The sequence below is a fragment of the Balaenoptera physalus genome, assembly GCF_965194825.1.
Source record: "Balaenoptera physalus genome assembly, chromosome: 13".
Lineage (NCBI taxonomy): Eukaryota > Metazoa > Chordata > Mammalia > Artiodactyla > Balaenopteridae > Balaenoptera > Balaenoptera physalus.
Genome location: NC_138892.1, coordinates 85,820,502 through 85,836,738, shown reverse-complemented (window position 1 = coordinate 85,836,738; position 16,237 = coordinate 85,820,502). Strand labels below are relative to the sequence as shown.

The window sequence follows — 16,237 nt, the reverse complement described above, 5'->3', positions numbered from 1 at the left end:
AAAGCCCAAGACACCTTGGATGGAGATGGGAATAAAGCTCCAGGGGAGAGGCAGGAAAGGTCCTCTGTGAAGCTTGCCCATTTATTCTATCTCATTCTAACCTCACCTTTGTTCTGTATTTTTTTTTGAATTTTAGAATTTTATTTATTTTTTTATACAGCAGTTTCTTATTAGTCATCCATTTTATTGCTCTGTATTTTTTAACACTTGTTCTTCCTGTGGGTTACATTCTTTGGACTGTGTTCATTAAATTAAATTCAATAAATGTTTATTTAGTAACTTATATGGAAATCATTATGCTAGGAAATTCATTCATTTAGTCCATAAATATGCATTCAGAGTCTTCTGTGTCAGGCTAAATGCTAGGTGCTAGGCATTGGAAATATGGAAACAATTAAAATATGTTTCCTGCCCACAAGTAGCTCATGGTGGTGAGTGAATTAGAGTCATGTATGGATAATTAAACCCCAAGGTGTTGAGTGTAATAACAAGTACAAGGAACAATTCTGAAGACTGGGAGCAACTAACTTACTCTAGGGTTTCAGGAAAGGTTTTATCAAGAAAGAAACATTTAAAATGAGGTTTAAAGCTGAGTGGATGATCAACAGGGGAACAAAATCGAGGTAGGGATGGAAGCGTGGGCTTTTCATACAAGGAAGAGAGAATTAATGCGTCTTATATGATGTGCATAGGAGTACGAAACAGCAGAGCATCTGTAGGGAATTGCAAAGAATCTAATGTAGCAAATGCTTATTTACAGTATTTCAGCACAGTGCTTGGAACAGTTTCGATGTTTAATAAATTGTGACTGAGTAGGTAATAAAGGTAGTTAAGGGTCTAGAATGTCAAGTTAAAGAACGGTTAAAGATTTTTTTTTCCTGAAAAAATAGGGAGTCACTACAGATTAAAAAAATCAAAATACTTACTACAAGATTGGCTATGAGTTGATAAAAAATCGAAGCTGGGTAAAGGGTACATGAGCGTTCACCATACTATTCTCTCTACTTTTGTGTATGTTTGAAACTTTTAATAATATAAAGTTTAAAAGGACATACTTACCAAAATTGTGTTTCAAAGATAAGAGATACATAATACTGAGTTCCTCCTCTTAAAACCATATAATCCAGCAGGGGATTCAAGAAAAGCAAATGAAAAAGCATATGAAAAAAATGTCAAAATCATGAAACGAGAGAGAAGGGGTCCACGTGGAATTTAGTAATTCATAAAATTTACATTAAAAGTAAAAAGTAAAACTTTAAAAGATCGAGTGTGAATTAAATAGCAGCAAAGAAATTGTTTTGATAAAGGTAAAGAATTGAGTGGTTATCAATTGGAGACAACTTTGCCCCACACTTGCTAGGAGACATCTGGGAATATCTGGAGATATTTCGTGTTGTCACGACTGGGTGTGGGTGGGGGGGCCGTTGCTACTCTGATCTCATGAGTAGAGGACAGGGATGCTGGCAAAGATCCTACAATGCACAGGACAGCACCTCAGAACAGAATAATCAGCCTCAAAAGTCAACAGAGCCACTGTTGAGGCATCCTGAGCTACACATATAAGACTGTATTTGGCAGGTGGATTATTACCCGAAGTCCACAGCTTCAAGAGGTTCGTAAACCCCTGAAAACGTATGCAAAATTTTGAGAGCCTGGTCTGGGAAAAGGTCCACAGTTTTCATCTGATTCTTGAGGGGTCCATGGCCAGAAGAGGCTTAAGAAGCCCAGGAAGAACAAAAGTTTTCAGGGGCTGTGGCTGAATAAACTGAAGTGATTATTTCACTCAGAAAACTATTGCACGAGGAGGCGGGATCTGTTTCCTAGAGCCAGATTATGGTCAACCTTGAAACCCAAGCAGAAATAGCTGAACATCAACCTGAGGTCTCTGTGGAGCTACTGAAAACTGTAAGGAACGTAACGACAGGATGACAGGATGGAAGTTGGGTTGTAATAGGAGTTGCTTCAGAGTGGTTCTATCCCAAGCGCCCAAATTCTCTTCAATCAGGCTACAAAACTTAGTATCTCCCTTCATGGCTGCTCTCATTCATCCCTCTGTATCCAACCAGGTACCAATCCGTGTGAATTTTTCCTTCAAAGCTAGCCTTGTCTTCTCTTCTCAGGCTCAACACCCTAGTCTAGGCCCAACTCACCTCATTCTTGAATAACTGCAGACCCCTCTTCCTTGTGAGCCCCTGGCTTATTCACCTTTGCAAACCCAGCACCCACATAACTTCCTGGCACGTGGCAGACATTCAGGAAGGAACACTCTCAGCTGGGGGTGAGAAGAGAGGGGCACAAGCTTACCCCATATTACAGTTAAAACAAATTAGAATTCTCTCAATAATCCCATTGAGGGGGGAGGTGCCTCACCTGTAGAGGTTCCCAATTAGGTCCCAGCAGTTTTGTCGATTGTTTGGAGGTGGGGTCGGGTGGTGGTGAAGCAGAAGCGGAGCTTCCCAGCTAGAGCTGGAGTAGATCCCACAAGCCAAGTTCCCAGCGGAGAGTTTTCTCCACCCTCCCCCAACCCCAGGAGGGTAATCAGGGATAATCAGCCTGAGGAGGAGGGTCTGTGAGTTTGTCTGAAGTCCACAAAGCAGTCATTAGCTGATTCCAGCCTCATTTCTTTCCAGACTATCCCCAGGCTCTAACTTTCCTTAAATACCAAGTTTCGACTATCACTCTTCACACTGAAACCCTCAATAGGTCCCAAGTCTAAGCCTAAATGGCACAGCTTATCTTTTTTAAAACTGAACTTGCCGCACCTACGCACCTGGCTTATTTTCCAGGAACCTCTCTTCCCACTACACACTGTGAAACTTCCACTCTCTTCTCCACCAACCCTGCTCTGTTCCTTACCGAGTTTCTCGCGGTCACACAAACAAGAGATGCTGATTACACCTTACCTCTTACCTTACCGTCTCTTCCTCCTCTCACTTTTGCCCACAAGACCTCTGTTTTCCATACTCTTCCAACACGGCCATTAACAGCTCAGTGTAGTACTAGTTTTGGACGCTTTCCATCTCACGTGTCAGCTCCCCCAGCACACCCACATTTAAACAAGCATCCAGGCGCTCCGCACCCAAAAGCAACGGAGGGGCACCCGAACACAGCCCGTCCTGATTGCTTGCTGAATTTTTTTTTTTTTTTTTTTTAGAAATGGCTCCTAGGTTCTTTTTTTTTTTTTTAATGCTTTCCTTTTTTTTTTTTTAATTTTTATTTATTTATTTATTTATTTAAAATTTATGGCTATGTTGGGTCTTTGTTTCTGTGCGAGGGCTTTCTCTAGTTGCGGCAAGTGGGGGCCACTCTTCATCGCTGTGCGCAGGCCTCTCACTATCGCGGCCTCTCTTGTTGCGGAGCACAGGCTCCAGACACGCAGGCTCAGTAATCGTGGCTCACGGGCCCAGCTGCTCCGCGGCATGTGGGATCTTCCCAGACCAGGGCTCGAACCCGTGTCCTCTGCATTAGCAGGCAGATTCTCAACCACTGCACCACCAGGGAAGCCCTGCTTGCTGAACTTTAATTTGGATTTCTTGACACTCAAGTCGGTACCGTGACTCCCAAGTATTCTTTAGTTGCTTGCTGTGTGTGTTTTGTGGTCCATGCAAGTATTCAAGGCGATGTTTATAAATGGATACAAGGGAGGGTAGGGAAAATTACTTTTAAAAACCGCATAACCCAACAATCTCTGTAAAGTGTTTAACACCTAAAAGCCACGAGAAAGTATGTTGGTCCCCAAACAGAGTGGGCCCTGTACAGTCCCCGCGTTACTCAACGTGGGCCCAGCTGAGTCGCCTCAGGTGGAGGTAATCTATATAAAGTAGGCCTCCGGAAAGTCCCACCCCCTCCGCGCCGGGGGTGGAGTAAGGCTTGACTCCACCCCCTCCAAGAACGCAGCCCTGTGATTGGCCATGACGCATCCTAGAGCTGCCCAATTGCGTACGAGCAGCTGCTTTCGCGTCTCTTTGTTTGCGAGAGGAACATGGCGGATCGGCTTACGCAGCTGCAGGACGCCGTGAACTCGGTGAGCAATTGCACGCGATTAATCTCCGTCGTCTTCTTTCCCGAGAGAAAGCAAGGCAGAAAAAGAGGTCCGAGGGACAAAACTCGGAACGGGGGAGTGGACTGAGGCCGGGCTTCAGCATCAAGCGCTGGGGTTGGAGGGAGGCGGCGCCGCGGTCTGGAAGGTCTGAGGCCGGCTGCGGGGCGGTGCGGGAGCCAGCGGCCTCTTAGCCTGCGAAGTGGAGGATCTCACTGCGTGGACTGTCACGCTTCACGGCCTTATCATGTTCTCTCGGAAAGGTTTTATTTTCTTGTCAGTGGTGCTTATGGGATTGCTCCTCTTTGGCCTGGAGGGGAGAGGAAGCGGAAGCTTTTTTCCCCTTATCAATTTTAACCCACGGAGGGCAATCCGTGTTCTTAATGATTGGATCTTTCTCATTAGATGTTAGCCGAGAATATTCCTTAGCCAAAATTTTCAGGTTGTGGCGGGAGTGATAGTAAAATGAAAAGTTTTGTTTCATCTTTGTTGGTTCCTATAGACCAAGGGTTCCATTTCTTGGCCACGCCCCCAGCATGTCAGTTTAGGGAAAACCGACGTCTGTATGATAGTGAATCTTCTGACCTTCGTATATCTTTCTTTAAGGTTTTAAAAATGCCTGCCAATAGGTCTGCTCCCTATGAAAAGTCAGGTGTTGTGAGTAGCCCCCCTTACTTTGATCTTTCTGATTATTTTTCCTGTATGTCTACGTAGAAAGTATATGCAAACCAAAGAATTCATATACTTATTACCATTGAGTTAAATTGTTTACATTTCTGTCATTCTATTTATAATTTGATGTCCCAGGTGAGATGTTGACTGGAAAATCCAAGTACCTGGTCTCTTGCCAGTTTTTTCTCACTGGAAGCTAATAAGTTGGTATTCTTGTTATTAGTTTTTGTGCACTTGAAGAGTGTGAATCTGCTCACGAGCAACTGATCTACTTTGTGTGTGAGGGCCAGCCCCTAAATGTTGATGAATTCATCAAGGTAAATTCTACCTTTGGTGACTTGCCTGGGCTGCCAACCAATCTCCCTCAGGGAGATACTCCTTTGAGGCTTTACAAAATCAAATTGTAATGATGCTGCTGGATACAAATGTTATTTTAGGGGAAATGTTGTGTATTCATACATGTCTCATAGCCAGAAGGATAGTAAGGAAAAGTGAATATGGCCCTTAACTCCATGGTAGGCAGGCTGATCATGGGATTTTGGAGAAAAACCTCTAGGTTAACTGGTATGGGTGCCTGGTATCCATGATGGGTGCACCATCATGGTTACAGAGAAATACTCCTTGAGGAGTTTACAGTCTGATTAGAAAGAGGTCATATACTCAAGAGACATTTAAATAATGCAAAAGCAGTATGTGGTTAGGAGTTGTAATGAATTGAGTGTTTTCAGCTGTAAGTGCTGAAGTAAAGTGAACTGTTGAGTGATACTAACTAAAATAGAGGGAATCTTATTAGCATTTATCAGAATTGTAATTATTTGTGAAATTATTAAAATAAAATTTATTTTACCCGCTGAGAACTCCATGAGAGCAGAAACTGTCTTGTTCACTGTATCACTGTGTTTATACAGTTATATACAGTGCTTGTCATAGAGTTGATTTTTGATAAATATTTGTTGAATGGATTTTGAGAGCTTCATAAGGACAGAGCAGATAGCCAGTGCATTGAATATTTGTGTGTGTTTTCTGTATTCTTCATAACAATGCTATAATGTGAGAATGTTCCCAATTTAAAAATTAAAAAAAACTCGAGTTACCAGAACCAGAATTAGAATCCATGTTTGTACAGCTTCAGAGCACTAACTGCCACTCTATTGCCTTTGCAAAATGTGAGCAAAAGCAGTGTAGTCAGGAATGAATTTATCACCAGTCAGGCATATGTGAAGGAGGAGTAGATAATGAACAAGTAGGGTTGACTTAGATTATTGAAAGCTTTGAAATAGCCTGAAGACTTGGAGATTTATCTTGAAGACCATGCAGGGGCAAACTCAAAATTTTTGAGCAGAGTAAAATAACATAGAAAATAATAAGAACTAGGGACTTCCCTGGTGGCACAGTGGTTAAGAATTTGCCTGCCAATGCAGGGGACACGGGTTCGATCCCTGGTCTGGGAAGATCCCACATGCTGCGGAGCAACTAAGCCTGTGCGTCACAACCACTGAGCCTGTGCTCTAGAGCCGGTGAGCCACAACTACTGAGCCTGTGAGCCACGACTACTGAAGCCTCCATGCCTAGAGCCTGTGCTCCTCAACAAGAGAAGCCACCGCAGTGAGAAGCCTGTGCACTGCAACAAAGAGTAGCCCCTGCTCGCCACAACTAGAGAAAGCCGGCTTGCAGCAACGAAGACCCAAAGCAGCCAAAAATAAATAAATAATTAATTTAAAAAAAGAAAATAAGAACTAGAAATTAATAAGGAGTCTGTTGTAAACAATTCTTGTGTGAAGTTGTACTAACAGCAGCAGTGACGGTAGAAGGAAAAGGGAAAGTTTGTAGTAGTACTGGCAGGATTGGAAGGTGAAAGGAAAGTTGAGTCTGAAGTTAGACTGGTTGACTAGGAGATTCTCAATACAAATTAGATATTAAACAAAGGAAACAGTTGACTTTGAGTTCTGTCATTCAAATAGTGGCAGCGAAACTTAGTGGAAATGCTGATTCAGTGATTGGAGATAAGGAATTGAGGTTTGAGAGGTCGGGGCTATTGAGAGAAGTTGCTGGGGAGACTAGGAATCTTAGGTTTGGAGATGGTAATGTTATGGAGCCAGGTTTGTTTGCTGGACTTGGAGCAGGCCAAACACTGAGACACCGAGTTTCGCAGCAGAGAAGGGGTTTATTTATTCAGGAGGCAGTGGAGTGAGGAGACAGGAGAACAAATCTCAGATTGCTTCCCAGAAGGCAAGAGGCTTGAGATTTTATGGGGTAAAGAAGCAGGGTGTTCTCAGGCCTGGGGAAAGGTGGGTGGAGGTAGGGAAAAGGTGAGGTAATTGGTGTTGTGCACGGGACCAGTTTTAGGGTTGGTGGTCCCAACTATTCTTAACTGGTCTGAACTGGGCAGGAGCCCACTCCAAATCTTCCAAATTTCTGGAAAACAACTTAAGCCCCTGTTACTACAGTGATGCACGCATCAGCAGCGTTATCTGTAGGGGTGGTAAGAAGTCTGGTGCTGTATTACATGGGCTACGTGAAGCTTGGAGGGTGTGCAGTTAGGGAAAGAAAAAAAAACTAAAGCAGTCTTAATCATTAAAGGCAGGTTACAAGCAGAGGGGTTTCTAACAAGCTGTTCCCTTATCTGCTGTTCTGTAAGACATACTCCAGTATTTCTGTTAGCGTGACAGCTTCCATTAACTCCATGGGACATGGTTTCAGTAAGGACTTGGTATTCTCAATCTTCAAAACTGCTTAAGGAATACTTTTAGAGCCCTGGGAGCTTACAGCTTGAGTCCTGGAGAAAAACATTTCAGAATACTTAAGGTGCAGTCTTTTCCCCACTTTTATACTTGTAACTACTCTAGGTTCAGAAAAGGGGTCGTATAGTTTGTACACGAGTCACACTTTAAAATTTACCCTGGGGCCATTCTTAGATATTTGCCTATCACATTTGCTCTTTTCCACCACTACTTCCCCAGAAGTCTTTACTTGTGCTTGCAGTAAGTATTGGCATATATTTCTCTTGTCATTCTGTTACCCTGGGAAGAAAAGAAAGATTATTTTGTATTTCTTTGATTGATACCAAACATAGTTTCTTTGCATGATTAAAACCAAATGTAGTTTCTTTGCATGATTAAAACATTTAATCATTGTTAATAACTGGTTTATGTTATCCAGAATTACTCCTTTCTGTTTTATTTTCTTGCTCAGAGATCATTATCATAGAAACATTGTTGCTGCCGTTACCAATAAAATCGGTAAAACAGATAAATCCTTTCTAACTTTGCCACATTTCCTTTGGCCTCAAGCTTGCAGATCAGTTTTGTAATGCCATTGGAGTGTTGCAGCAGTGTGGTCCTCCTGCCTCTTTCAGTAATATTCAGACAGCCATTAACAAAGATCAGCCAGCTAATCCTACAGAAGGTAAATAGATTTTCTTGGCTTCTCTTAGTTTGACTCTCACATTACCTGTAATCCCTTAAAATTAGATTTATTGAAAAATTCAACTTATTTATGGCTTTCTAAAAATGTTATTGTTTGAGAATATTACTACAAGTTTGTCATAAAAGAAATGAATTTGTTATAGTCAATTTACGTAACACCTCATAATTCTTTTCTTGTCAAATAACAGATGTTTTACTTGTTTAGAGGAGAATTGTATGAATTTAGCTGAATTTTACTTGAGGGACCTTAATAAGAAAGGCATCCCGTTTATAGATTCCTTTATTCAAGTGACCACTGTATTGTCCTAATAAATGAAATGATATACATTATGCTTACATTCCAATTTGAGTTAATATTAAAGCTAATTCTCAAACGTAATAGAATTGATGTGTTAAAATTATACTTTAATCATTAGAAGCCTGCTACAGAGAAAGTTATGAAGTTTTCTGTTTTCATAAAGTTTAATTTCTCTTTCTGAAAACTTGAGATTCTCTAATATCCTAAATGAGTACTGTCTTTCTCTAGAATATGCCCAGCTTTTTGCAGCGTTGATTGCACGAACAGCAAAAGACATTGATGTTTTGATAGATTCCTTACCCAGTGAAGAATCTACAGCTGCTTTACAGGTAGAAATCTCTTTTCCTTTGAGAATTTTGTGAATAGAGAATTTTGAATTAAAGAGATAGATTTAGTTCCTTTTGTTACAATTTTCAAAGTTACTCTAAATTTTAAAGTGGGAATTTTACTGTGAACTACTGTAGTCTGTTAAAGACTGAGCTGAATGTATATAATTGTCCAATTTTGAGCTTAAAGAAAACTTGCCATTTTCCTCAGTTTGCTTCTTTTCCTTGCGAAGAGTGAGAGGAGGGGCACATTCTGGGTGTGGAGTAGAATAGTAGTGTCCGAAAGCAGTGTGGAAGGGAGTCTCATGTAGCCATGCAGAGATCTCCAATCGAAAAGTCATCTTTTAAATAATTCATAGAGGGAAAACTCTGATCTTAGGATTTATGCCACTGAAAGTTATCTGATCTTAGGATTTCTGCAGCTGAAAAATCTATCACAATGGTTGTGTAGTCATCAGATTTAAAAGTAAATACTTTTACTGCAGGTTCTTTCCGTCTCAACTTTCATTAATCTCCAAGTTTTTCATTTCTCAGAACATTCTTAAATTTGTGTCTTATAAAGGCTGCAAGCTTGTATAAGCTGGAAGAAGAAAATCACGAAGCTGCCACATGTCTGGAGGATGTTGTTTATCGAGGGGACATGCTTCTGGAAAAGATACAGAGCGCACTTGCTGATATTGCACAGTCCCAGCTGAAGACAAGAAGTGGTACCCATAGCCAGTCTCTTCCGGACTCATAGCACCAGTGTACATATACCGTGCGTGAGGCTGAGAAAAGAGCTGCTTCAATGCCATTAAGAATTCTGCATCAGATTTAGATGTAAGCCTTACCAACAGTTACAGAAACATTAAGCACTATGACACATGGTATCTTTTTAGCTACTTTAAATAGTCTTCTGTTTTCGCTCTTAATAATAAGCTTGTACAATCGTGATTGAACCAGCTTTAAACTGTCATTATGCCTTTTTTTTTTTATTATCTGGGTTAAATTATTGAGGCAGATATTGCATTAATGGTCATAATATAATTAAACAGATGTACTATAAAATTCTATTGTGATGTAATTTCTGTCTTTATTTTTGTCATATTTCTCCAGTCTTTACAAATCAAAACCTCCCTCAAGCCAGCGGAGAGGTGGTAAATGCAGAGATAGTGGACTTTTGAATTTAGGTTGATATCCTTCTGCCTCTTTAATGGTGACATGGTATAAATTTGGAGCTTGAGCAAGGAACGATTCTGAAACCATGTTGCTTTTTAAGAAGCAGAGAGTTGGTGTGGCTGGATGAGATATTAGGTCACTTTTATGGAAGTTTTTTCCTCTTTCTGTAGAACCTCATATCCATTCTAGTTCATCTCCACATTTGTTTCTATTAAGAAGTCCTCTGTGGAATTCCCATGCTATTGTGAGAAAAATTTTCTTCATTCTCAGCTGTTTTTCTCCACATCTCTTCACCTGCTTCTTTCCATTTTTCTCCTTAATTTGCACAGTGAAGTATGTTTCCTGAGTCATTGATTCCTTCTCATTCTTTTTATTTATCCGAAGGTTCTGTCTTCTGATCTTGTAAACCTCTCAGCCTTTATTGCTGCGTTCTAATTGACCAGAACATGCTTCCGCTACAGCGGTTACTTCAGCATCATTGTCTCCATTGCCATTGCTTACTTTGTTATTGTTGACATTTGTGTTAGCTTTATCAAGTATGCTTATGCATTCAACTCTTGGATCTCCTTGAATAATAAGCTCTTCTACAGTTCTTGAAAAATACTGCTTAGGGGTACATTTTAACTACAATAAGACGACTTATAGAATCATTAACTTTTAATTAATTAATTAATTTTTTGGCTGCCTTGGGTCTTCGTTGCTGTGTGCGAGCTTTCTCTAGTTGTGGCGAGCGGGGGCTACTCTTTGTTGCGGTGTGCGGGCTTCTCATCGCGGTGGTTTCTCTTTGTTGCAGAGCACGGGCTCTAGGCACACGGGCTCAGTAGTTGTAGCTCGCGGGCTCTAGAGCGCAGGCTCAGTAGTTGTGGTGCATGGGCTTAGTTGCTCCGCGGCATGTGGGATCTTCCTGGACCAGGGCTCGAACCCTTGTCCCCTCCATTGGCAGGCGGATTCTTAACCACTGCGCCACCAGGGAAGTCCATAGACTCATTAACTTTTAAAATTGTTAAATGTTATCCACACTAATAGATAATTTAAATGTTAGGCTTATTTTCTCTGACATCACTTAAAATTCATTTTATTTTTAAACACTGGAATCAAGTAGAAGATAAGGAGCTCACAAAAGAAAGTAACCTTCAAAATACTGAACCCTATTCAATACAATTAGCCCCAAGAGAGAGAAATAAGAATTACAGCCTTAAGCCAGTAGACTACTGTTAAAATATTACTCTTACCTGAAAGAAACTTCTTATATTTGAAATTGCCTTTTTTTTTTTTCCAGTTTAAGGTATTATAGAAAAAGGGCAATACATATTCTGAAATATGCATGAAGATTGTATAACATAATTCATAAAGATTGTTTGCAGCAACTTCTCTGAGGCATCATTTTGTGGATGTGGCTATGGGATTAGGAGATCCTCAGAGCTGAAATAGATGTATGGACAGAACAGTTAAGAAATCCCTTTACTCTGTTGTATTCCAGGAAATGGCTTACTGCAAAGAACCTCCTTTCCCAAGATGACTAAGGTGAGATGTGTAGATGACTCCTTTGACTGCCTATGACAAAGCCAGACCTAGACCCTCCAGATTCCTGTTTTTTATCTCATAAATAGTTAGTTGAACTGGTTGTTCCCAAAGACCAGTCTGGGCAAAATGCCCTCTAACCTGACGTGATCAAACTTCAGGCTGCTCCGCGACAGGCTCCTGAACTTGAATCCACCCTCAGCCTGAGCCAGCGCTGGAATGTGGAATAGTCTTTCCTCAACAACACCTCCTGAAAACTGACCACAAAAAAAAGACATTCCCTGATCAGCTGTCCCATTCTGTCATCTGCTCCCCGCACTCCCTCATACCCAGAGCTTTCTAGCCTTGTTTACTCGTTCCTGTAAAGGCATCTGATCTGTCTTTGAGCTGCTTGCAGCTCTTACGGTCAGAGCATCCTCTCCATTGCTATAGCCTCCCTATAGTTCCTCTCATATTTCCAATAAAGTCTTGTCGTACCGAAGTCTGGGTTTGTTCTTACGTAACGCCACTCACTGTGTGGGGAAAAAAAATCCCATGACTCTTACTGCACAGCCCCAGGGCTAAGTCTGGGGTAAAGGGGGCGGAGGCACTTACTTACCTTAAAGTAATAAGAAATCTATCTCTGATTCAGAACATCTTGTGTGTACATTCAGGATAAAATTAATAGAGATGAATGTTAAAAACCTAACACTAAGAGACAACTTGGCGATCAAAGAGGAAATGATAACGGAGATTAGGACATAATTCAGAACTTAATAAAAACAAACTACGTATAGAAACTTGCGGCATTCCACTAAGACAGCATTTAGGACATGCAATATTACGTTCCTTGCTTATATTAGAAAAAGGGGAACAGAAAATTAATGAGTTAAGCTTCAAACTGAAAGAAAGAAGAACATAATAAATCGTAACAGAAGAAACTAAGAAAGCAACCATACCATGAGAGAATAAGAAAAGCTGGGATTCAAAAAGAGTAATAAAATGGACAAGTTAGGCAAGTTTGATCAAGGAAAAAAGAGAGATGGCATAAATAAACAATATGAAGAATTAAAGAAAAAGTCATATGCATTGATTTTTAAATATTTGAGAAAATCTGAGTATCTTCATGCCAATAAATTTGAAAATTTTGATGAAAAGGATATATGCCTACAAAAAAAGACAAGTTAGCAAATAGGCTCAAGAAGATGTATAAATCATGATCCTTTAACCATTATAAAGAAATTCAATCGTAGTCAAAACTCTACCCCACAAATCTCCAAGCCTAGAGAGTTTTATTAGTGAGTTTTACTAAACATTCAGAGAAAAAAATTCCAGTATTATACAAAATAGATAAATCTTATTCCCAAAATCTAACAGGGACAGTACAAAAATAAAAATTAACCAGTATCACTCATGAACATGCAAAAAAAAAAAAAAAGCAAAGCCAGAGGGTAATACAAAATTGAATACATCACAATAAATTTGTGTTTAACCCCAAGAATGCATGGCAGTTTTTCTTTATAAGTTACTTTGTATTTTTATCAATTCTAAAATGCCTGTATTTTTACTTAACTGTATCTTAAATTGGAATATTCAGTGGGCAGCTGTTTTTTCTTTCCTTAATGGAGCATAAAATCATGGTATGTTTTAGAATTGATGGGATCTTTGATTAAAAATAGTAATGAGTAAAAAAAGTAAAAAAAAAATAGTAATTTGTGACATTAGCAGATTAAAATCAAAATCAGGATCATCTAACTTGATGCAGGAAAAGCATTTGATAAAATTCAACATCATTAATGAAAAACTCTTGGCAAAGGAGAAACAACAAATTTTAAAGGTGACGAGTAGCTTACAAAATACTGCAAACATATTGAAAGATCAAATGCATTCTCTTTAAGTTTAGGAACAAGACAAAGATGCCTGCTATAACCACATCTATTCATTTTGTGCCAACAGTAGTAACCAATACACTTAAGCATTGAAAGGAAATAATTATAAATGGAAACAAAATTCTTATTGTAGAAAAAAATGTTTTCGAAAAAAACATTTTCAATAGCCAAATAAAAAAGCTTTCAAGTTTACAATAAAAATGTAAAACATTTAGGGAGAAACAGAACAAAAATTGAGGAAAGAATTATAAAACGTTATTTTAAAATAGTCTTTAAAAGTGGAATAAAATAGAGAGTAATATCTTTATGAAACAGAAGAGTCATATCAATTTTCCTCACGATGTAACAGAATTTTAACTTTCCAACTGGGATTTCTGTGGAAATTGACAAGTTATTTCTAAAATTTATATGGAAGTACAAAGTGTCAATAGAAATCAATATTCTCATGAGAAAATATAGAATGACAGCTTGCTTTAATAAGACAGCATGTGTTAGTGCAGGGATAGATAAATAGGCCAATGGAAGAGAATAGAGATCTAACAGAAATCCACGCAGATAGGAAAACTTGATTTGTGACGGAGATGATGTTGTGAATCACTGGGGAAAGAATAGAAATTGTGCTGGATATTGGTTATATATATATGCTATATATTAAAGTCAGTGCCTATGGGGTTTCTTTTTGGGGTGATGAAAATGTTCTGGAATTAGTGGACGTTGTTGCACAACTGAGTTTACTGAAAAACACTGAAATATATACTTTAAAAGGGTGACTTATGGTATGCTAATTATTTCCCAATAAAGCTGTTATAAAATAGGAAAAAGAAAAAGAAATTCATGCCAGGTGAAGGGCAAATATCTAAAATTTTTAGAAGATATTCTTAGGAAAATATGCATAACTTCAGGATAGGAAAGGCTTCTTTAAACTAGATATAAAAATTTCACATCATAAAGGAATAGAATACAAAAATTACAATAAACAATATGTGTCAGACACTGCTTCAAACTTTTACATATATTAACTAATTTAGAAAAGGTTAATAAATTTAAATGCATTAAAATTTAGATCTTCTGTTCATGAAAGTACTCCAAAAAGAGTAAAAATGCAAGCTCAGCCTTGCAGCAGATATTTACAATACTTGGAACTGGACAAAGGGTTAGTATCTAGAATATGTAAAACCCTTCTATGAATCCAAAAAAAAAAAATCAATAAGAAAAAAAAACCCATTAGGAAAATCACAAAATAATCATTTCACAGCAGAGGAATGGCCAATAAAGGTGCGAAAATGCTCAGCCTCATTGGTAATCCGAGAAATTTGAATCTGGCTTTCTAGGTTTTCAAGAAGGTTCACTTTTCCATGCAGGAAGACAAAACTTACTTATTATTTTTTTAATTAACACTTTGCTAGCTTGATTTATAAATTTTATAATTTGGATATATGGTCCCTAGGCTTCCAAGTATTCTTGGCCAGGGCTGCATATGTTCAGGGCAGGCCTATACATGTATGTTTATATAACTTAAAGAAAAACAAGGAGATTCCAAAGACAAAATTCAGGGCACTGATTACCTCTCTGGTGGAAAGAAGGGGATTCTATTGGGAAGAGGGTCGTTTAAGGTAAGTGTAATAATATTCTTTTTCTTGAACAGGAAGGAATGTATTTAATAAAACTCAATATTTCATGTAAACTATTTTTAAGGGTCATGTTTTCAATGATAAGGTTTAAGGCAGCACATTTTAAAAAATTTTTTGTTGGGAGTATAGTTGATTTACAATGTTGTGTTAGTTTCAGGTGTACAGCAAAGTGAATCAGTTATACATATACATATATCCACTCTTTTTTAGATTCTTTTCCCATATAGGTCATTACAGAGTATTGAGTAGAGTTCCCTGTGCTATACAGTAGGTCCTTGCTGGTTATCTATTTTATATATAGTAGTGTGTATATGTCAATCCCAATCTCCCAATTTATCCCTCTCCCCTTTCCCCCCTGGTAACTGTAAACTTGTTTTCTATGTATGTGGGTCTATTTCTGTTTTGTATACAGATTCATTTGTATCATTTTTAAAAGTTAATTAATTTATTTATTTTTGGCTGCATTGGGTCTTCGTTGCTGCATGAGGGATTTCTCTAGTTGAGGCGAGCGGGGGCTACTCCTCGTTGCGGTGCGCGGGCTTATTGCGGTGGAGCACGGGCTCTAGGCGCGCGGGCTTCAGTAGTTATGGCACGTGGGCTGCTCAGTAGTTGTGGCTTGTGGGCTCTAGAGTGCAGGCTCAGTAGTTGTGGCACACGGGCTTAGTTGCTCTGCGGCATGTGGGATCTTCCCGGACCAGGGCTCAAACCCGTGTCCCCTGCGTTGGCAGGCGGATTCTTAACCACTGTGCCACCAGGGAAGTCTCTGTATAATTTTTTTAAAAATTCCACATATAAGTGATGTCACACAATATTTGCCTCTCTCTGACTTACTTCACTTAGTATGATAATCTCTAGGTCCATCCACAAATGGCATTATTTCGTTCTTTTTATGGCTAACATTCCGTTATATATATATATATATATTTATATATATAGGGTTGGCCAAAAAGTCCGTTTGGGTTTTTCCATAACATCTTAAATATATACCACAACTGCTTTATGTTTATCTGTCAATGGGCATTTAGGTTGCTTCCATGTCTTGGCTATTGTAAATAGTGAGGCAACACATTTTTAAGCAGCATAATATCTTGCTTCACTTGTGTTTGATTTCGGCAGAACTGGTTTGCTGTTAGCCAGTTATAGATGTTGATGGAAGAGGCCTTTCGATCTTCCTCCACAGGACTGACTCCCGCTGTCTCCCGAACTGCTCAGAAGTTCAACAGTGAGTAGAATTTAGGAAGGTGAACTGCCTGCCGCCGTGTCCCTGCTCTGCATCCTTGTCCCTGCCTATTGAGGGTT

The 16,237-nt window shown here is 39.2% G+C and overlaps 1 protein-coding gene across 5 annotated transcripts in view; it reads left to right on the top strand.

Moving 5' to 3' along the window:
- The first annotated feature begins 3,917 nt into the window (after window positions 1-3,917).
- The window catches only part of MED21 (mediator complex subunit 21), a 34,266-nt gene continuing 21,946 nt past the window's right edge, over window positions 3,918-16,237 (top strand). Inside the window, exons 1-6 of one of the 5 annotated variants that reach the window (XR_014252333.1) lie at window positions 3,918-4,024; window positions 8,002-8,116; window positions 8,663-8,763; window positions 9,323-9,579; window positions 11,399-11,442; window positions 16,055-16,160. Coding sequence is in view for 1 of the 5 variants with exons in the window: in XM_082419919.1 (XP_082276045.1) it covers window positions 3,983-4,024; window positions 8,002-8,116; window positions 8,663-8,763; window positions 9,323-9,499 (435 nt within the window). In the remaining 4 variants the exon portion in view is untranslated. Of the gene's footprint in view, window positions 4,025-8,001; window positions 8,117-8,662; window positions 8,764-9,322; window positions 9,811-11,398; window positions 11,921-16,054; window positions 16,161-16,237 lie in introns of those variants that run through there. The other 4 variants (XR_014252334.1, XR_014252335.1, XR_014252336.1 and 1 more) reach the window with 4 other exon arrangements.